The sequence below is a fragment of the Pinus tabuliformis genome, chromosome X (genome assembly GCF_031772625.1).
Source record: "Pinus tabuliformis cultivar Carrire ecotype Pingquan chromosome X, CPIR1, whole genome shotgun sequence".
Classification (NCBI taxonomy): Eukaryota; Viridiplantae; Streptophyta; class Pinopsida; order Pinales; family Pinaceae; genus Pinus; species Pinus tabuliformis.
This window is the reverse complement of record NC_142308.1, coordinates 1,703,986,410-1,704,008,221: the sequence shown is the minus strand read 5'-3', so window position 1 is coordinate 1,704,008,221 and position 21,812 is coordinate 1,703,986,410. Positions and strand designations below refer to the sequence as shown.

Genomic DNA, 21,812 nt, shown 5'->3' with positions numbered 1-21,812 from the left:
TTGGAGATAGTTTCTGACAACCCTTGTCTTTGAGTGATGTTTGCTTATATGGTTGCAGCCTCAAAAAGACCTGATCCCCTTCTTGAAATTGGCGCTCTGAGCGATGCTGATCTACCTGTTGCTTCATGCGGTTTTGAGCTTGATGAAGATTCTCTCTAAGATGGGCGAGCATGGTTGCGCGGTTTTGTAGGAGTTGATCCACTGCTTGTACCTTTGAGCACCCCTTGATATAAGAAGTAGGAGAAGGAGGAAGTTGACCATATACTGCTTCATAGTGAGTCATTTTGGTGGTGGCATGATAGTTGGTGTTATACCACCATTCAGCCAGAGGTAACCACTGTACCCAAAGATGTTGCTTTTCTGAAGTGAAACACCTAAGGTAGGTTTCCAGACATTTGTTGACGGCTTCATTTTGACCATCTGTTTGTGGATGATAAGAAGTACTGAGTTTTAGTTGGGTGCCTTGTATCCTGAAGAGTTCCTACCAAAAATTACTGGTGAAGATCGGGTCGCGATCGGACACAATAGAAGTGGGCATGCCATGCAATTTCAAGATCTGATCCATGAAAGATTGAGCGACCAAAGTCGGTGTAAACGGGTGGGGTAGGGCGCAAAAATGAGCATACTTCGAAAGTCTGTCCACAACCACCATGATGACTGACTTGTTTCCTGACTTTGGAAGACCTGTAATGAAATCCATAGAAAATTCGTCCATATTGCTGCCGGGATAGGCAACGGTTGTAATGTGCCTGGTGCTTTGACGGTCTCCCCTTTGTGGCGTTGACAGACATCACATTCTGCTACAAAAGTAAGGATGTCCTTTTTCATGCCTGTCCAAAAAATGATCTTCTGGTGCGAGCATACGTCTTCTGAAAGCCTGAATGTCCTGCAATGGGGGATGAGTGCAATTCTGCCAAAATGCGACTTTTGAGGGTGGATGTTGGTGATATTACGACTCTGTCCCTGTAGCGAAGAATCTCATCCTGCCACGAGTAGCCCTTGGTGGAATTTGGATCCGCCTGCAATTGAGAAATGAGTTGGGAGAGCCCGAGATGTGAAAACCATTCCCTGCGAGCCTCTTCAATCCATTCTGGAATGGGAAGGGAAATTGCTAACAGGGTACTTCCCTCAAATTGGCGAGATAATGCATCTGCTACATTATTTTCTTGTCCTTTCTTGTAAATGATCTCATAATCATATCCCAGCATTTTGGCGAGCCATTTATTTTGTTGTGGGGAGGATAGGTGTTGCTCCAAAAAATATTTAAGACTGTGATGGTCTGTGCGGATTTGGAAACGTCGCCCCAATAAGTAAGGTCGCCAGGTCTCTACTGCATGTAAAATGGCCATCATTTCCTTCTCATAGGTAGATTGGCCCAGATTCTTCCCACTTAGTTGTTGGTTTGTGAAGGCCAAAGGTCGCCCTTCCTGCATTAAGACCGCCCCAATACCCGTACCCGAAGCATCACATTCAATGACAAAAGATTTGGTGAAGTCAGGGAGTGCTAAGACTGGAGTGGAACACATGGCATTTTTGAGAGCTGTAAATGCCTGTTGTGCGTCCTCATTCCAGAAGAATTAATTTTTCTTCAAGAGTTGAGTGAGGGGCTTCGCTATGCGACCATAATTGCGGACAAATTTGCGATAATAGCCTGTGAGACCCAAAAATCCTCTCAGGTTCTTCAAGGTCTTAGGTTGAGGCCAATCCTGCATTGCCTGGATCTTCTTGGGGTCCACCTTGACACCTTCACGCCCCACAATGTGGCCCAAATACTCAACTTCTTCCATGCCAAACAAACACTTGGACATCTTAACAAATAATTTATGCTTGCGGAGAAGTTGCAAGAGTAGATCTACATGCTGAAGATGTGCGGCCCAAGTGCAACTATAGATGAGGATGTCATCGAAGAAGACAAGGACAAATTTCCTGAGATATGGTTTGAGAAGGTGGTTCATAAGGCTCTGAAAGGTAGATGGGGCATTACAAAGACCGAATGGCATGACCAGGAACTCATAATGGCCTTCATGAGTTCGGAAAGTTGTCTTTGGAATGTCGACTTCCTTCATGCGAATTTGGTGGTAGCCTGAGCGAAGATCCAGCTTAATGAAGAATTGAGCTCCATTGAGTTCATCCAGCAAATCATCAACCACCAGGATGGGAAATTTATCTTTATCTGTCAACTTATTGAGGGCCCTGAAGTCTGGACACATCGCCACTCCCCATCTTTCTTGAGCACCATGACCACCGGTGATGAATAAGGACTAATGCTGGGACGAATGACACTTGCTTCCAAAAGTTCCTTGATTATTTTTTCTATTTCATTCTTTTGGGTGAACGGATATCTGTATGGGCGCACATTTGGGGGTTGGGCCCCTGGAACCAAGGTGATGCTATGATCATGTTCCCCTCTCGAGGGTGGAAGCTCATGAGGCTTGTCAAAGACCGGCAGATGGTTATTTAAAATCTGTTGCATCTCAGGATGAATCGGCAGAGACTTGGTTTCGACTGCCTGGATGGCATTAAATTGAGCTATAACTCCATGATGGCCCTTTTTTAGCAATTTTTCCATCCTATGCGAGCTGATGATAGAGGGAGCTCCCGCCTGGAGTCCACGGAGGGTATGTGTGGAGTTGTTCTGCTTAAAACTCATATATAACTCCTGGAAATCCATTGTGATTGGCCCAAGGGTGCGAAGCCATTCAGCACCGAGGACAATGTCGCACCCTCCCATGTGTATGGCAAACATGTGGGTCTTCAACTGATAATCCCCCATTTGAAGTTTGACATTTTCACAGCGGCCTTCACATTTCATTGTGCCCCCATCTGCAATTTGGACTTGGAAGTTAGAAACTGCTCGTACAAAACAATGCACTGCTTCCGCGACTTTTTGATGGATGAAATTATGTGTACTTCCACTATTAATCAAGACTACTAATGGGCGATGTTTAATAAAACCTCTGATTTTGAGAGTTTGAGGTGAAGAAATCCCGACCAAAGCATGCAACGAAATAACAGGTTCGTTGGGGACATTGTCCTTTTGGTTGTCCTCTTCTACCGCCTCATGTTCCTCCAATGGTGGATCTTCCTCCGATGAGCTGTAATCAGTGGCATCAATTTGAAAAAATTTGGGCTCCTTGCATTTATGACCTGGGGAGTATTTTTCATCACAGTAGTAACATAATCCTTGCTTTCTTCTTTCGGCCATTTCTGCAGGTGACACCTTTTGAACCTTAAGTGTTTGAGTCGTGTTGTGAGCCTGTGGGGGGCGACCCTTAGCTGTGAAATTTGGGCGACTGTACTGGGCTGCTAACGCACGTTCCACGTTACGAGCTACCTTGCAAGCCTCCGTCCATGTGGGAGGGTGGTGCAGTAGGACGTGGGCTTTTATGGCTTCTTTAAGACCGCTGATAAAACATTCCGTGTAGAACACATCTGAGAGACCCCTAGTGCGGAAGGCTAAGGCTTCAAAGGCTGTAACATATTCATCCACTGTGCCAGTCTGTCGGAGCTTAGTAAGACGACCCAGAAAAGAAGATTCCTGGTCAAAGCGGTCTGTAAGAGCTTTTTTGAAGGTGGTCCAAGTCACAAAAGGTCCATTGCAACATTGATGCCATTCCCACCATTGCCACCTTTCAGTGTCCAAGTACATGCTCCCCACCATAAGCTGAGTCTCATTATCTAAGATGTTATTCAGATTGAAATACTGCTCCATTTGTGCTATCCATGTTGCCGGGTGAGAACCATCAAATTTATGCATATCCAACTTGGGAGGTCGCAGACGGGATTGTTGGTGGGGGCCCCAGAGGTGAAGAGAGCGGCTAGACTCACCCTCACTGTGTCCATTGCCAATATACGCCTCCTTGTGGGCTTCCTCCTTGCCCTTCAGAATTATGCTAGTTAATCTATCAAGTTGAAGTTGGAGGGATTGCAAGGTTTGTTCTAGTTTGTCCATCCTCTCATTGGCCATAGCTTGAGCTCTAGTTTCTACCATGCACCGACCTGATGTTCTTGAAATTTGGGACCGCCCAAAAAAAAATTTCACTAAGAATTGAATGGTACCACCGTGCTCAGCTCGTCGTCCTGATTCTGATGGGCTAGATCACCAATAAGCGCCCCGGAAGATCTCAGACTTTTTTTTTACTCCTTCCTTAGGAATATTGCAGTAACCGAATCCTCAAAATGTCAATGCTGCCAAAAGTCCTGCGAAAATCATGCCCCGATATAGGAACCCCACACAACTACTCAGATTCGGTGGATCTGAGAGATCTGAATGGCGGATCGGATAGCTCTGAGCGGCGGAACAGATTGCTGCTGCAGATCTGATGGATCTAATAGATCGGAATGGCTGGTCGGAACTGCGGGACTGATGTCTGCTGCTGCTGCACCCCTTTGCGCGAGTGGATCTGGCAGAGATGATGCGTGATCCCAAGATAGAAAAGGGAACTATGGTCTCGAGGAGTGTCAGGTGCTACAGATCACAATATACATAAGGGTCTGACAGTAGTACTCGGCCCAATGTTTCAGGGCTCTAACTAAGGAGGATCAACCGTACCCTTAGCCATACAACCCGACTACCCTATCGTACGGGCGAGTAATCTCTCTGAGTGTTGTTCTCGGTGTACTGTAGCAGCAAGACGGCCGACAGTTTATCTATGGCGAGGTTGCAGAGGAGCTAAGGGGCTTCCGATATACCCAGAAGGTACTTGGAAGACAGTCCGTACGCGGTTCTGTCTAATGCACTACTACTCGAAGGGGTACCCACACGGGTTACAAGGGAGTCCAACAAGCGTGACTACCTCTTGTATTTCCTGCGTGCATGCCTCCCCAAATCCGCAGGATTATGCACTCAACAACAGATCCCATGGTTTAAAGACGTCGGAACACATCTCTAGCCAAAAAAAAATTGCTAAGAAATGGAGATCCCACTGGCCCTGGAAAGTGCTCTGATACCACTTGTTATGCTCTTAACCTGCAAAAAGATACCCAAATACAGAATATGCGAAGAAAGATACTCAGAACATAGAATAGTGAGAGACAACATCAAATATTTTATTATTCAGAAAGCAATGTTCACTGGCCTCTTCAAGGGGGCAACCTCCAATAGAGCAAAGCTCGATACAAAAATAAGACACGATGCTCCTCGCAGGGAGTCTCTATCCTTTATATATGACTCATACATGCAATACCATGGATCAATACCATGGGTTTTATTAATATCATCTATCTAATACCATGGCCCATTTGCAACTAACTATGGTCCCGTCATTAATTGCGGGTTAACCACTTACAATTATTAATATGGGCTTTATTGACTCTTTACTATGACTCGATCCCACTACATAAATAAGGGGGTTAGGTTGGGACCCTAACATATAATACTAAGATTAGAGGCTCATTCTCTACAACCAAATAGTAGGGATTTGGATCTGTGTCACTCTTGACAAATCCCATTTTCTACAAGTAGCCATCAATTCTCCCATACCATGCTCTAGGTGCTTGTTTCAGCCCATACAAGGCTTTCTTCAATTTGCATACATGAGACTTCTTCTCATGTGTCTCAAAGCCCTCTAGTTGTTCAATGTATACCTCTTCTTCTATCACACCATTCAGAAATGTCGTTTTGACATCCATCTGATGAATCTCCCACCCCATCTGTGCTGCAAGAGATATCACGGTTCTAATAGATGTATACCTGGCTACCGGGGCGAAGGTCTCTTCGTAGTCAATTCCTTCCTTCTGAGCATACCCCTTAGCCACAAACCTGGTTTTGTATTTCTCAACACTGTCGTTTGCAGCGTATTTAATCTTGTAGATCCATCTTGAACCTACCACTAATCTGTCTTGAGGCCTTGGCACTACCTCCCAGACATCGTTCACCATTATGGAGTTGTACTCCTCTACCATCGCATCCAGCCAAACTTGATGTTGAGCTGCCTCCTGAAAATTGGCAGGCTCCCCATCCTGAGCTACTAATGCCTAATATCTATCTGGCTATTTTCGCTCCCTCTTATTGTTCCTTGGCGCACCGATGAAGTCCTCTGCATCTCGCAGAATCTGACGAAGTTCCCTGCTCGTTCTTCCTCTGCCAGTAGGTGCTTCTGTTAGCTCCTCCTCATCCTGTGATTCTTCCTGACCCGAGGAAGAATTCTTTTCTTCCGTTGGTTGAAGAGGTTTGACCAACGATTCCTCTTTTGACTGCTCCTCAGAAGGCATTTCTCGAGATTTTCTGAAAGCCATGTCTTCCATGAACTTCACCTCTCATTGAACTACTACCTTCCTGCTCCCTGGAAGATAGATTCTGTATGCCTTAGCGTTCTTGCTATATCCCACTAGATATCCTTTCTCTGCAGTTTGATCCATCTTCTTCTTCTTTTCCTCGAGTATGCTGCAATATGCTAAGCTCCCAAATATCCTGAAATGACTTACTTCAGGTGTCTTCCCCATGAAGACTTTCTCTGGAGTAATCTTGCCCAATGCCCGATGAGGAGTTCTATTCTGAACATAGACTGTTGTGTTGCATGCTTCTGCCCACAGGAATTTTGGCATATCCTAATCATACATCATGGCCCTAGCTGCTTCTACAATAGTCTTGTTCTTTCTTTCTGCTACTCCATTCTGCTCCGGATTGTACGGAGCTGTCCACTCTCTTCTGATGCCCTCCTTAGCGCAAAAATCAGTGAAGTCCTTATCGACATACTCTCCACCATTATCTAAGCACAAAACTTTTATTTTCTTCCTAGTCAAATTCTCCACCAGAGCCTTGAACTCTTTGAATCGATAGAAAACCTCGTCCTTGGTTTTTAGAAAATAAATCCAAGTTTTCCTTGAGTGGTCATCAATGAAGGTAAAGAAGTACTTGGCACCACTAAGAGCTTTAGTGGACATGGATCCGTAGATATCTGAGTGTATCAATCCTAGTACATTCTTGGCCCTGTTTTTACTTCTAGGAAATGTTGCCTTGGCATACTTTCCTAGAGCACATCCTCTGCATACATCATCTCGTTCTGTACTAAGATCCGGAACTCCTGTTACAGTGCTCCTGAGAATTCTCAGAGCCCCATGGTGCAAATGTCCTATTCTCCTGTGCCATAGTTCGTTCAAATCCTTGTCTCCGTGACTCTCTATTAGTGCCATTGGTGATTCTAGTTGTAGTTTGTACAACCTGTTACTTTTGATCCCGATCTACACTTCTAGCTCGGGTGTTTGACGTATACTTTCTCCTTGATGAAGAAAACGTCGTAGCCTTTGCCTTGAAGCTGTGACACGGAAAGTAAGTTCATCCCCAACCCTAATACATGCAGCACATTGGTAGCACGGAACCGCTCTCCCGTTTCTGTTTGAAAAACTATGGTACCCCTCCCTACTGGAGTACATTTTGCCTTGTTCCCATGGTGATTTGAAAGTTCATCTTTTCCCCTGATAATCTGAGAAACATTCCCGGATTCCCGTCACATGCAAAGAGGCCCCACTGTCTATATACCATACCTCTGATGATGCAGAGTTAGTCACATTAGCCACTTCTTCTCCCAGCCTGGAAGCCAACATAGAGAAATCAAAATCACTTTCTCTTGTGCAATTTTCTGAAAATCTGTGCGAGTCTCCTGACGTTTCTACTACAAGGCCAGAAATATGATAACAGAGCCAGGAGAGGTTTCTACTACTTTTCAGAAAGAGGATAATACTAAGCAAACCATTCTGGAGGCATAATAAACTCAACAAAACCTAAAGTTAAAGGTGTACAATTCCCTGGGCCAACCACCATGCCTTCTTGTATTGCACAAGAACACATTTTGGATTAAGGGCAGGCATAGTAGTAGACACAAATCTATAGCACACAGTAGTTCGAAGTTGTGCTATGTCAAAACCTTGACTCATGTCATAGCCACTTATTTGGATATAAGCTTGTAAAAGGTCATTAATATGTCTATCAATTAAGGAGATAGAATATCTGGGAACAACTAATGACCAGGCTGCACCATTATGCAAGGGTGCTTGAAATCCACCTATTAAAGCATCTTGAAATTTATTATGCCTTGAATTAACGACGCAGGCTAGACAAGAAACATTCAATCCAAGTCTGATTAGGGATTTATGACAAATTGAATAAGTCCCAAACGAATATATCTGTATCCTTTTTCTAAACCCCATTCAATATCTTCAAGACGGAGTAAGGGCACTTGATAGACTTGTTTATTTACATCCACGAGAACATTCACACAGCAATATCTAATAAGATTTGCAGCCTTGAAATCAAACATGGATAGATTATAAATCTTATCAGACTCTATTTTGGATAAAGTCCAATTACGAATAGGCTCAAATTCTTGTGCAATAATATGAGCAAGATATATTGGATCCTTGCTACTTGAAACAATCAACTTAGATATCCACTTCCTAGAATATTTCTGAGTTTCAACATCAACAAAGAAATCAAATGAGGCCATTATGAAAGTTCAACTGCTTATCAAGCTCCCAATATCAAGCAATATAAGGACCAGGAAACCAGGCGAGAGACGACACTCGACTTTAACAGCAATTCTCGACCTGGCCAACAATCAGCCCACAACCTCCAACCTAAACTCAGCAACAAGCCTACAGGCTTGTAAGTTTATTGGTGTATTCGACAGAATGTAAGTCCATGAATACACCAATGGAAATGAATTTCAAGAAGTTATGTGGTGAAGTTGCAGGTCCTGATTTGACAAATCCTTCTGAGTATCGACAACTAATTAGGGCACTGATGTTCCTACTGAACACTAGACCGGACATATGTTTTGTAGTCAATAGTCTGAGTCAATATATGATTAAGCCATCAAATGCACACTGGATTGCTGCAAACTGCTGAGATACCTACATGGGACCATCAATCTTGGATTGAGATATACTGTTGGAAATGAGACTACATTGGTACTCTGATGTTGACTGCGCTGGTAACTTTGATGACAAAAGCAGCGCATCTAGATGTTGTTTTAGCTTGGGCTCTACCATGATATCATGGATGAGCAGAAAACAAAAATCTGTAGCCCTTAACACAGTTGAAGTCGAGTACATTGCTGCTAGCACAGCTAGCTGTGAGGAGGTATGAAGTGACAAAACTTTTGTTTGTGCTTTAAATGTGAAATACACAAATGTATTTTAAGTAATATGTTTTATTAATAATATGATAGTACAAGGATACAAATGTTACAATGAGAACCTGCTTTATATACCTAGGCAGGTATCCCTTTATGAATGGTCATGTCTTTAGGGACATACCTCTTCACTAACTAATCACTAATTAAACATTATTTATGATGTCTTATTATTATTTATATCTATATTTTATTCATAACATTGCCCCTTTCTTCGAAAAGTTGTCCTCAAAGCTTGTTGCTAACAATTTCCTTAGTTTGCATACGTCATTTCTGGCATATGTAATCCGTCATTGATGGATTTCTTGGCACGAGCTTATCCATTCTCCATTTTCAATTTTTTTATTATTTTTTTTATTATATATTCAAGTAACTTTATAAAAAATTATCATAATATAACTTTTTTTCAAAAGTTACTTTGTAATGTTTTATAAGGTCACTTGAATATAATTTCTTAAAATTATATTATATATATATATTTTTATATATTTTTATATATATATGTCCAATAGTCACAATAGTCGCCATAGGAATTCGAAAGGTTGGGTCCCTTCTGAAAGATGCGTTCCGCCATCACAAAAATATCACAAACAGACGCTTTCACAATTCGTCCCAACTGCCCTGCCATCACAAACATATCAGGGCAGCTCATGAGGAGTGCGTGCATTAGGTTTATCAAACCCACTATGAATTCCACAATCTGGGAACCACATGTTGTCCCAATTGGCCGGAGCAAGGAATATTCAAGGTGTATCTCTGCAGGGACAAGTAATTGGTCCTCATTCCAGGGGTAAGCAACGATAGAGACTGCATTGACAACCCAATAGACAGAGGGATGCGGGCAAGATAAGAATCGGGCCATGCAACGGATGGCGCCTCAGTTCCTAATCAGCAATGTTTTTTGTAAAATAGCTAACTTTAATTTGTAAGCATTGCAGTTTCTCCCAAAAACAGCATTGATCGTTGGCACGAGATCCTCTTCCTTTGAGATAAAGTCGTAGGTCGTGTTCAGGTTGCGGCATGTGACTCATTCTTCTATTCGAATTCTCAAATCAAGATGCTATTCTTGGGGCCTATATAGATTTTTCTTTCAATTTCGATCGCAGGTGAGTCCAGGCGCAGAGATTCTAACTGGGTCCGATATGAAGCTATTTGAAATTGGACAGAAAATCTCTTCGCATATTTTTTTGTTGTTCTCATAATTAGCAATAGCTGGGCTTCAGCTGCGACTTCGACTTACCTTTCGCTTACGAATATTGCTGGACATTTTTATGAATCGTGCGTGTCTGGATTTTACAATGATTTCCTCATCACTTCCCTCCATTGGCTTCAATGCAAGTTCTAAATAATCTTGCAGTGTTATTCTTTTCCCATCTTCATGTAGTTCTAAAAAACAAAATCTCATAAAAGCAACGAAAAGGAAGGAGAATAATGTCCTAAATCTTCAGCAGTAGTTTGATTCTCTAATACCCTAACTCGAATATGCTTGTCAATTTTGTAACAAGAGACAACCAATCTAGAGCAGCTTCATCAATGCCCCCCATCTGATTATAAATGAACATGCTTGACAACAGAACTGCCAAGGAAAATATTTGTGTACTATGTGTATCAGTTTGATCATAGGCATCAATTCCTCAAGTATCCAGAAGCAAAAGATTATATTCATTTCCATCACTTGCAGTCCTCTTCAATGGAGCATTCCACATCCAATGACCTTTTGTACACTAAAGCGACATAATATTAGCGTGGGAACTCCGGATGAAACTTTCGTAGATATATTTTGAATTATTGACAAGAGGAAACAACATTTGTAAACGTGGAAGCATTATATGGGCAAGACTTAGCAAATGACAGGAAGACTCAGCAAATGCACCCCTTTTTTTGTATTAATTGTTTGAAAGGCTTTTGTTTTTGGTTTCTTGACAATATTATGATCAGTGACAATTTTGCTATTTGACTTGGAAATTTGTGGGCTCTTGGGCTTAGGCAGAGATTGTGAAGGACCCAGCGAATCCTTTGTTTCTTGCCCATCTTGTATGTTATCTAACATTTTGTCCACAATCCACTCACTTATAATCTTGTCATTTGGCATGGAGGGGTGCAAGATTTTAAGTTTGGGAGGAAATTGTTGCTGAGAAAATAAACCCATAGTGTTGATGGTATCCTCGTGTGGAATATTGCTTCTCGCAATATTTAAAGGAACAACGGTTTCTACATTGATTTTGTTAAACAAGGACAGACTATCCTTTGTAGCATTAAGGGTAAGGATCCTTGAAGGTTTCTTTATAGGTCTATTGTCCAATGCTTTTGGTTCCCATATCATGGTATGCCCTTCAGTTCCAACACTTACAGCGTTTGTAAAAGAATTATGTCCATCTTTAATATCGACGTCATAATAATTTGTGATTAATATAGCATTTTCATGAGCTTCTGCGAAATGTAGTGATTCTCCATCAATAAATTATGTATAATCATTTTTTTCCTCCTTGCTTTCATCTTCAGTTGTCATATTTTTCTCTATCAAAACACTTGGCTCAAATTCCTTCTCTTTGACATTAATGTCAACTTCTATTATAGGTGTTGAACTTGGTGTTTTGAAAGCCTTTAATGATTCTCCAAATGATCTTTTTATTTGTTCTATTTGTTGTAATGCTTCTCCAATTTCATTTAACAATTTAGATTTATGATATTTACTTAATTCCATTATTACAGGACTTAAACTTAATGGTAGATTGTGCAGTAGATAACGTCCAAAGGCTCGAATGGCTCTGATACCACCTGTTTTAAATGTGAAATTCACAAATGTATTGTAAGTAATATTTTTTATTAATAATATGATAATACTAGGATATGAATGTTACAATGAGGGCCTGCTTTATATACTTAGGAAGTAGTCCTTTTACGAACGGTCATGTCCTTAGGGATATACCTCTTCACTAACTAATCACTAATTAATCATTATTTATGATGTGTTATTATTATTTATATTTACATTATTTATATCTATATGGAGTCCTTTTATGAACGGTCATGTCCTTAGGGATATACCTCTTCACTAATTAATCATTATTTATGATGTGTTATTATTATTTATATTTACATTATTTATATCTATATTTTATTCATAACACAGTATTGCTGAGGAAGCTCTTTGGAGAGTTGTTTGAGCATGTACTAGATACAACAGTAATTCACTGTGACAATAAGGGTGGGATTCGACTTGCAGAAAATCTCGTGTTCCATGACAAGTCCAAACACATTGAAATTGAATATCGTTATATCTGGGATATCGTGCAGAGAGGAGGAGTGAAACTCCATCATATTGCCACTGATGATCAGATAGCTGACATACTTACCAAGCCTTTGCCGAAAGGGACGTTCTTGGTATTCAGAGAGCAGCTCAGACTGACAGATGTGACCCTTCCTGGTGGGGGCGGTCATGGATGATCAAGAACACTGAGTTATGTTCTTCCCTCTTGTTTGAGCTAACAAGTTGGGAATGGAGCCAAAAGAGCTCCTACGGTTAAGGGAACTCTTGACTGTAGGTTATGTGCGACCCTTGTCATGTGTTGACAAGTGGTAATTCCCCACACTATTAAGTCTAGGACTTGCCAAGAGTATACCCCAGTATGCATCCTACCCATAAGTTGGGCTTGTTGGGATTGGCACCCATCTGGCCAATGGGTGTGGTAAAGCTTGGTTGTGTGCGATCCTTGTCATTTGTTGACAAGTGGTAATCTCCCCAAAGTATGTGGATGTAAGTGTTCTACCACTTGAATCTTATGGTAAATCTTGGTTGTCTGTGATCCTTGTCATGTGTTGACAAGTCGTAATCCCTCCAAGTCTGTGTCAAGATGGGAAGATCAGTGGATATAGGGTGATAGATGAATCTCCCATTTGATGACTCTTCTTCATTACATTGAGACATCATTGTTCTAGAGCAAAGATGAACAGAGATGAAAAGAGAAAGCAGAGATCTTTGTCGCAGAAAGAAATTCCTCCCTAGCTGAGAGGGAGTGTTGAAAATTGGCAGCTCAGTGATGAACTTCCTTAAATAAAATCTCATTTCTGACAATTTTGGAGTGACTTTCTAACAATTTTGGAGTGACTTTCTAAAAATAGAAAGTCATGTCCAGCATTTCAAGTATGACTTTCCAAAAATAGTAAATCACCTTGCATCAATTGGTAATCACATATAGTTGAAGGAAAATCACTTAACTTATCATTAACCAATCCTAATAGTTCAATCTCGACTTAATCATCAATATTATTAATATTATTATCCTTTATGATACTATGATATTATTATTAAAAGGAATTACAAGTCACCTTATCTTCATCACCTCAATCACTTCGCATCTCTCTCCTTAATGACTCACATGGCACTACGTAACTCTCTCTCAAGACTTTCATGGCATCACAAGGAACGATCTGTACGGAAACGATCACTTGAGGATTTCCTATTGTCAATTTAAAGGAATGGATGGTCTCGAAGGTCCACTATACGCAGGCACTGGATGCATTCACCGCCGGGATGCTTTATGTGGGAAGGAAGTAAGGCATGCGTCCTCCAAATCGCTTAAAGCCTATTCCACTTCTAGAGCTCAAACGAGTCCATCCAAGATGCTGAAAGATGCAAGGGATCTTGCCAATTGCGCCTGCGAGGAGAACACCCTGTGGGGCAAAGAGGTTGGCATGATTTATGACTGTGCTGTGGAAGATGCATTGACAGGTTTCGTTATACAGTGCAGAGGGTGGAAATCTATTTACTGCACTCCAAGGCGAAAAGCATTTTTAGGTGGCGCGCCAGTGAACATGAATGACACACTCATTCAAATCAAAAGATGGAGTGCCGGATACCTTGAGTTTTTCTTGAGTAGGTTTTGCCCATATGTTTATGGGATTCAACGGACAAGTACAGCTCAGTGTATGTGTTATGGTGTGTTGTGTCTATGGGCTCCCTCTTCTTTATACATACTTTGCTACGTTTTACTTCCTGCCCTCGCCATGCTTAACGGCCTATCATTATTTCCCAAGGCTTCAAATCCATGGTTCATCCTCTTTGTCTCATTAGCAGCATCTGCATATGGGTACAGTCTGATAGAGTTTATGTGCATCGGGGGTTCGTTTAAGAGTTGGTGGAACGAACAGAGGATGTGGCTGATTAAAGGCGTGTCATCCTACTTGTTTGCTTTAATCCAAGTTGCTTGCAAGATGCTCGGTTTATCGGAGGTAGGCTTCGAGGTGACAAGCAAAGTAGTGGATAGCGAAGCAACCACAGAACGTCTGAGGAAAGGATACCAAGAAGCTGAAGAAAAGAGGAAACTTGGAGATCCATCACAGCAGTTTAAGCATAAGCAGACGAAGAACAGGAAAACCTTCGAAGCCCCACCCTTCGTCCATCACATTTACTCTAAAAAATTGGATGGCAGCTGCGATGGAGGTGATGGCGTAGTTGACGCGGACTGGACATGCTACAAGGACGACAACATTATACAACAACAGAATGCCATCCAGGCTGAGGAAGCCCTCAAAATCCCATTTGTCGGCGACAAGGAGTCCCTTTCTGCCTTGGCAGCTAAGTATGAAACAGGGAGTTCGATCTTAAAGGCAAAAATTGAGGTGCTGGATGAGTTATATGGGGCAATTCGACGCACACGTGGTGATGGAAACTGCTTCTTTCGTTCCTTCATGTTTTCGTATCTGGAGCATATATTGGAGACCCAAGATGAAGCAGAAGTGGAACATGTGTTGAAAAACATTGAGCAGTGCAAGAAAGCCCTCCTGGACCTGGGATACGCAGAGTTCACTTTTGAAGACTTCTTCTCAATATTTATTGATCTGCTCAAGAGCGTGATTCTAGGCAGGGATTCATCTATAAGTATTGATACACTCATCGAGAGGATCCGAGACCCATTAGTTTCAAATTATGTTGTGATGTTTTTCAGATTTGTGACATTGGGTGAAATTCGTCGAAGGACAGAGTTTTTTTTGGACCGTTCATAATGGGTGTAAGCAATGGGACAGGTCAGTGTCAAACCATCACGACATTATCATTGCGTAAAAATCAATTTAAACGATGTTAATTTAGTTCAATTAAAACTATATAATATATAGTTTATAGTTATATATAATTAATATATATATAACAACTATATTATATAATGGTAATTTAATTAATTAATATATGTTAATTAATTAAATTTACAAAATATATATATATATATATATTAAAGAAAAAATATATATAAAACAACAACAACAAAAAATGAGTATAAAAAAAAAAATAGAGTTAAAGAATAAATAAATACAAAAAAAAAATCCAAGGGAATATTAGTGATGAACTACTTGATGAGAGGACGGCCAGATTATATACATCGAGACGACATACACCAAGTGAAGAAAACCCCCAGCGTTAAAGCTTTGAGGACAAAGCTTCCGAAGAAAGAGGCTATGTTATGAATATAATTCATAACAATTAAATAAATAAAATAAATATAAATAGTAAATAATTAAATATTAATTAGGTTAAAGAGTCATTAAGTTAGGTGAAAAGGCATGTCTAAAAGACATGCCCATTCACGAAAGGTCACCTGTTGAGGTATAAAAGCAGGACCTCATTGTAACATTCAAATCATCTTATATCATCTTATACAATTTTATGTATATAATAAATTATTATTATTAAATACCTGTGTGTATTTTTACATTCAAGTCTACAAGCTATCAATCTCCGTGCTTCAGCATAGTTTTTATGCTACAATCTTAAGCCAACTTAAACGTTATTAGTTTTATTTTATTATTATAATACTTTATTTTTTCACTGACCTATCCCATATCATTATGTTATAACTTATATAACGCATCTTATCTGCATTAAGCTGTAGAAAGCACCTCACTTTTCTCAGTGCAATGACACTAGAATCTAGATAGATTTACTCTGAAAGAAATTTTCAGATAAAGTTTTCAAGTGCTTCAAGACTACACTAAGAAAACTACCCCAGCATTTCCAATACTCTCAGATGCACCTGTTTCCCACCGTTTCCTGTTTCCATTTCCTGATACGTGGGGACACAGCTTTTATGTAAAAGAAAAACCAGCAATATGGATGGCAATGATTGAACATAGGATACTCTAGCATGACAAAAGCCAGAATGGCTTTGGAAAGGTTATCAAGGGCTAAAGATGACATGATAATACCTGCCTCCAAAGAACGGCATTTTTTCTCTCTCTTGGTAACAGAAGATGATCCCTGAGTCGAGAAGCAACAACCCAAGGCTCTCCTTCCTTTCCCTTTGACTTCTCCATAATTGCTTTGTCTTCAAGTGCCTCACAAACCTGAAAAAAGTGACAGTTTGATTAGGGCAAGCCTCGAAAATTTTAACAACTACAATGGGTAACAGTTCCTTCAGAAAGCAAGTTAACACCCACAGGAGGTTGAAAAACCCTTCAGGGAACATGCAGGGCAAGCAAGCAGCACAAAGGCAACTTCAAGAACTAGAATTCGGGGTCTAGTGAGACTATAGTAGGAAAACATACACATTTAGAACCAAAATGTAAAGCTCTAAACTTTTCTACCACAGATTTTTACAAGAGACAGAATATGATAGTGTGAGCTAGAGCAAGAGATTCACAGTTAAACATTTGCAGCAGACTACGTTCCTACCTGCCCTGTAAAAGAAATGTTTTAGAGATTACACCGTTACAGAGTGCAAAAGGAAATTATTGAATACTATTGTAAAATATAGTTGTATAAATATTTGGAAAGAAAAAATAGAATGCATGTTGCAAAAACACACATAAACATGTTACTTATCATGTGTAGGATTTTGCAGCCATGCATATCGACCAAGTTATTCTGGGTTTGCTGCATGTAACAATTTCTTCTCTGACACATTTCAGCTGAGCACTTCACGCCATCATCAAAGACTCCCTAATGATGGGATGAAGTGCTCACCCAAAATGCGTTGGAGAAAATTTGTTACATGCAGCAAACCCAGAATTGCTTGGTCAAAATACTTATTTATTCCAAGAAAATAATCCAAGCCCAATATGCTAAAACAGTTATATTCTCCTGACCCTTAAAAAGATGTTAGATTTTAATATATGGAAAAATAGCAAGCTAATGTACATGGAAAGGCTGTAATTAAATGGCTATAATGTTAAATTATGTGATTATGTGAATATATCATAACATAAATAATAAAATCTATGTTACACAAGGAAATGTCCCCCACGTTCCACAGTCGTGAGGATTGAAAATGCCAAGGAACAATTCTGCATGGCATCAAAACATTCTCGACTATCAGGTATGTCAACAAACATATCCAGTGCAGAGTATATCCCTATTACGGTATTGCCCCTCTTATCAACAGGGGTACATAGATTTTTTGAGTGCAGCATTCACCACCATTGTAATCCCAAGATCACAAGTCACAAGCCATGTAAAAACCATGTGAGGCCCTGTATTAAGCATCCTAGACCTATGTCTTGTCAGTTTGAGTCTATATTTCAGTTTTTTGGTCGGACCATTACCTGTCCCTTGAAAGCTTGACCTAAGCACTCTTCTCCTTAACTGGATTGGGTGGCTTTTGGTGGACTCTTTTGAGGACTCATGGTTTTATGGGAACCTTCATTTTGTAAGGGTGATCACCGGTGTATGGGTCAGTCTAGATCTGGGGCCTCTTCAAGCCTCAAGGAGAAGCTCATAATCTAGGGCTTAGTATGATTCCCTAGGCAAGAGACGTTTTGGGGATTGGAGAGCCTAAACATCAAGGGGAGGATATTTGCCACATAATCTCTCCTTTTGGTAGGCATCCACTTCAATCTAATCCATAAATTCCTTTGCCCTAGTTTGTAACTTTGTAGCCCTAAGGTTAGAACCTAGTTTGTGTTGCTTCAATTTGGAGGCTTGTTTGAGGGTTTCATGCACCTTTGTTTCATTGAAAATCAATATTGGAAACCCTTTCTGTGCCCCTTGGCCCTAGGTCTCTCCAACACTCAACCAATTAATCAAACCCTAGGTCATAGATTTCCTTCCCTGGGTCTCTACATAATAAGCGAATTGCCTCCAATTGGAGCCTTGTGCCATTATTGTGTCTTTCTTGCGGAGTGCCTATTTGAGTCACCTTATACCCTAACCTTTGAATACCTATCTTAGGTGCTTGGAACTATAGCTTGGGAGGTATTACCACAAACCCTGGAGTATTGAGTTTGTGAGAAGTTGACCCGCGAAAAATGTGTTTTGTGGGCAATGTACCCAAGTGGTGGACTTTGGACCCAAAGTTGAGGGCTAAATACCCAAAATAAAATTCATTGTTTATTCTATATTGGTTGCATGAGGGGCGCCTTTGATGGACTAAAGGCCACCTAAGGCTACAATGAAGAGGGCCTATGTCAAAGAAAAGAATTTTATTTCTTATGTTGATGGTGTTTGAGCATGTAGGCTCCGGTTGGTTTGGGCTAAGGACACAACCATTGGTGGTAAGGTCACTCCACTAAGAACACTATAAGTAGGAATGAGGTTGAGCTCATTTGACATCCATTGCAACTCGTCTTATGTAAGACAATAGCCTAAAAAGTTTGCAGATCCTCAAGGAGCACGGCTAGAGTGGATGATCCGAACTGGATCCTTAAACATTATCTAAGATTTCGTGATTGTTTCAAATTATGTCAAGTTTCAAAATCTTATGAATATCGAGCTTATCAGAAATAACCTCTAGACAATGGAAATTTGTGGTTAGCACGGAACAACGAGGACCCTCGGTCAAAGCGCGCAGACCGTTGGCCCATGGTGACCGCACACTGGCAAAAATTGACAAACGGGAGGCCAAATCCAAAAACAGAGGCAGTTTCTGAAGCACTAATCACGTATCGCAGGGCGTCCCCCTCAGTGAAGGAAAGCCCCAAGCGCTTGGCCACGAGGAAAAATCATAAAACCATACGGAAATTATCGATTCCATCAGAAGGCGGGTCCCGCGCTAAAACCGGCAAGATATCGAAAGGGCTTCAAGTGGTAAGCGGGTTCGACCGAGTCCCGCCTGATGCCATACACTGGGTGACACGCGTCCAACGGATGAGAGAGAAAACCGCTCTCATCACGCGGGTAAAGGTCATGCTACTTATCCGCGCGATATGGACGGAGACCGTAGGATCTGGAGGCTCCAGATCAACGGCGGAGAAAGGCTCCGATGGAGGACCGGATTCGACGGGGAAATAGGTTGAGTCATATGAGATTTGAGGTCCGACATGACCGCTGAGTTGGCAAAGGAATCAGTTTCGCGAGCAATCTTGGAGCAACGGAAATAACGATCGTTCAAAGAGCACTGACACTCAGTTTGTGAGGAAACAAGTGGCCACCTCTCTATGAAGCGTTACACAGTGATGATGACGCCAAGCAGGGGGATTCCAGCAGACAGAGGCAGGAGATCCAGAGAGCCGGGAAGCGGAAACGAACACAGTCAGGAAGCAGATTGGCTTTAAGCCACGAACAGACAAAGAGTAAGAGGAGGCAGAGAAAGAGAAGCAGAAATCCGAGAGGCAGAAAGAAGTGAATTGCAGAGAACAGAGAAGCCGAGCTAACCTGCGGAGCAAAGGCAGCATCGAGCAGACAAAGACAGAGAGAGTCTGAGAATCTGTGAACTCCAGAGAAGGCTTGAGAGGCTCAAGCAACTCCTCTGTGTATACCTGTCGGGTATTGAGTACCAAATTGGACTCATACCACTAAGACCAGTGAGGTCGAGATTCAGTAAAGGGAGTCTGTGTACTCTAGAGACTTGGGGGATCCAAGTACAATCCTACTGATCATCATCTGTTAAGGGAGACTCGAATTGAGGTCCTTATTGTAAAAACTCTGCTTTAAGACACAATAAAAAGGCCACCACTGAAGGTTAGACCAGGAGACGTAGCCCAGGAGGATTGGGTGAACTCCTTATTAAATTTGTTGTGTTTATGTATTTTCTTACTGTGTTCTCTTCCTGTTTCAGTGTTGTGTGTTTCGCAATCTTATCAATCCGTTGCATAAAATAACATAGGCACACCCCAGCACTTAAGTCTGTAATACCTTCATTATTTCTCTGAGGTCATTTAAGGGTGATTTCAGATCAAGTGGTATCAGAGCTCTAGGTTGGTAAGGTTAGACAAGCTTGTGCTAGATTTTGTTGTTGAATGTTAACTAGATCAAAGCTTAAATTAGGAGAAGGAGAGTTGGTCGAAACTAACCCGGAAATTGGAAGGGTCTATCCTCAGAAGAAAATGTCAAAAAAAAGTCCCTTGGGATCAGACCCCTAGTTTATAGATAGTTTCCTGGCCATGAGGTCCATGGTAGAGGAAATGTATAGGGAGTTTAAGAAACATAAAGATGAAGATTCATTAGGCTCCAAACAAGATAAAGGAGAAGAAGAGTCTCTCCTCCATGACCACTCAAAACGCAAAGGGAAAGAAGAAAACTTTCTCACACCTCCTAATAGCCCTGAACATAAAAAGAAGACATCTTTGATTAAATTAGATGTTAAAATTGATTTACCAATATATGATGGAGAGTTGAATGCAGAGAAGCTGGATAATTGGATCAGACAAATTGATGTTTATTGCAGAGTGCAAAGTATTGACTCAGACAAGAATAAGTTTCAGCTGGCCAGCCTACGCCTCGAAGGCACTGCCTTGGTATGGTGGGAAGGCAGGAAACAAGCTAACATGAAGAAACATGGTAAGATTCTTTCTGTCTAGAGTGAATTTGTTTCTGCAATCAAAAAGCAGTTCTATCCACTAGTCTACATGTAGCGAGCCATGATGAGCTGGCAAACTCTTCGCCAATTGAAAGGGCAAAGTGCACAAGGTTACACCCAAGAATTCAGGAAAATAGCTTTGATTCTAGGAATTTCTTTAGACTCACCTGAGACTCTGTTGAAGTACAAGGTGGTCTACACAGCTACATGAGGCACGCTATCCTCATGCTTAATCCCACTAGTATAGATGAGGCATATGTTCAAGCTACGCATCTAGAAGCTAGAGGAAAGAATGGGAACCCAGAAGTTGGGGGATCATCCAAGCCCATTGCAAGCAAGAATAAGGCGAAAAGAAAACATAAATGCAAAAAGAGGAAGGCCAACACTGCACAGAAGACTCTTCATGCACTCACTGTAAAAAGGATGGGCATGATGATGAGCACTGTTGGATCTTGCATCCGGAGCTGAGACCTAAGAAGTTCGAGGGCAAGAAGAAGAAGACTGCTACAGCTATTCAGAAAGATTTGGGGTCAGACTCAGGAGATGAAACAACCATTGCAGCCACAGGTATAAAAGGTTGTCCACTTTAGAGAATGCAGAAATCAAGAAGGAGGTGCAGGAGTTGCTCGAGAAGGGGTTCACCAGACCTAGCACATCACCATGTGGGTCTCCGATCATTTTGGTGAAAAATAAAGATGGCTCGTGGAGAATGTGCATCGATTACCGAGCACTGAATAAGATAACAATCAAAAATTGTTATCCCCTTCCTCGTATAGATGATCTATCAGATCAGTTAAAGGAAGTTGTTTATTTTTCCAAGTTAGACTTGCATAGTGGATATCATCAGGTCAAAGTTGCAGAACAAGATGCATGGAAGACTGGTTTCAAAACAAAGCAGGGATTGTATGAGTGGCTGGTTATGCCTTTTGGCTTTAACTAATGCTCCTGCTATTTT

General features: G+C 41.2%; 2 protein-coding genes across 7 annotated transcripts in view; one reads left to right on the top strand and one right to left on the bottom strand.

The window, feature by feature from the left end:
* The window catches only part of LOC149146553 (inner nuclear membrane protein HEH2-like), a 272,963-nt gene that overhangs the window by 147,498 nt on the left and 103,653 nt on the right, over nucleotides 1-21,812 (bottom strand). For 4 of the 6 annotated variants that reach the window (XM_089449460.1, XM_089449457.1, XM_089449461.1 and 1 more), the window contains exon 7: nucleotides 16,332-16,469. In XM_089449460.1, coding sequence (XP_089305586.1) covers nucleotides 16,332-16,469 — 138 coding nt within the window. The remainder of the gene's footprint in view (nucleotides 1-16,331; nucleotides 16,470-21,812) is intronic. The other 2 variants (XM_089449459.1, XM_089449458.1) reach the window with 1 other exon arrangement.
* Nucleotides 13,539-15,146, top strand: LOC149146554 (cellulose synthase-like protein E1). Its single transcript, XM_089447515.1, has one exon. It carries the CDS (start codon nucleotides 13,611-13,613, stop codon nucleotides 15,135-15,137), a length of 1,527 nt encoding a protein of 508 aa, XP_089303641.1. The 5' UTR covers nucleotides 13,539-13,610; the 3' UTR covers nucleotides 15,138-15,146.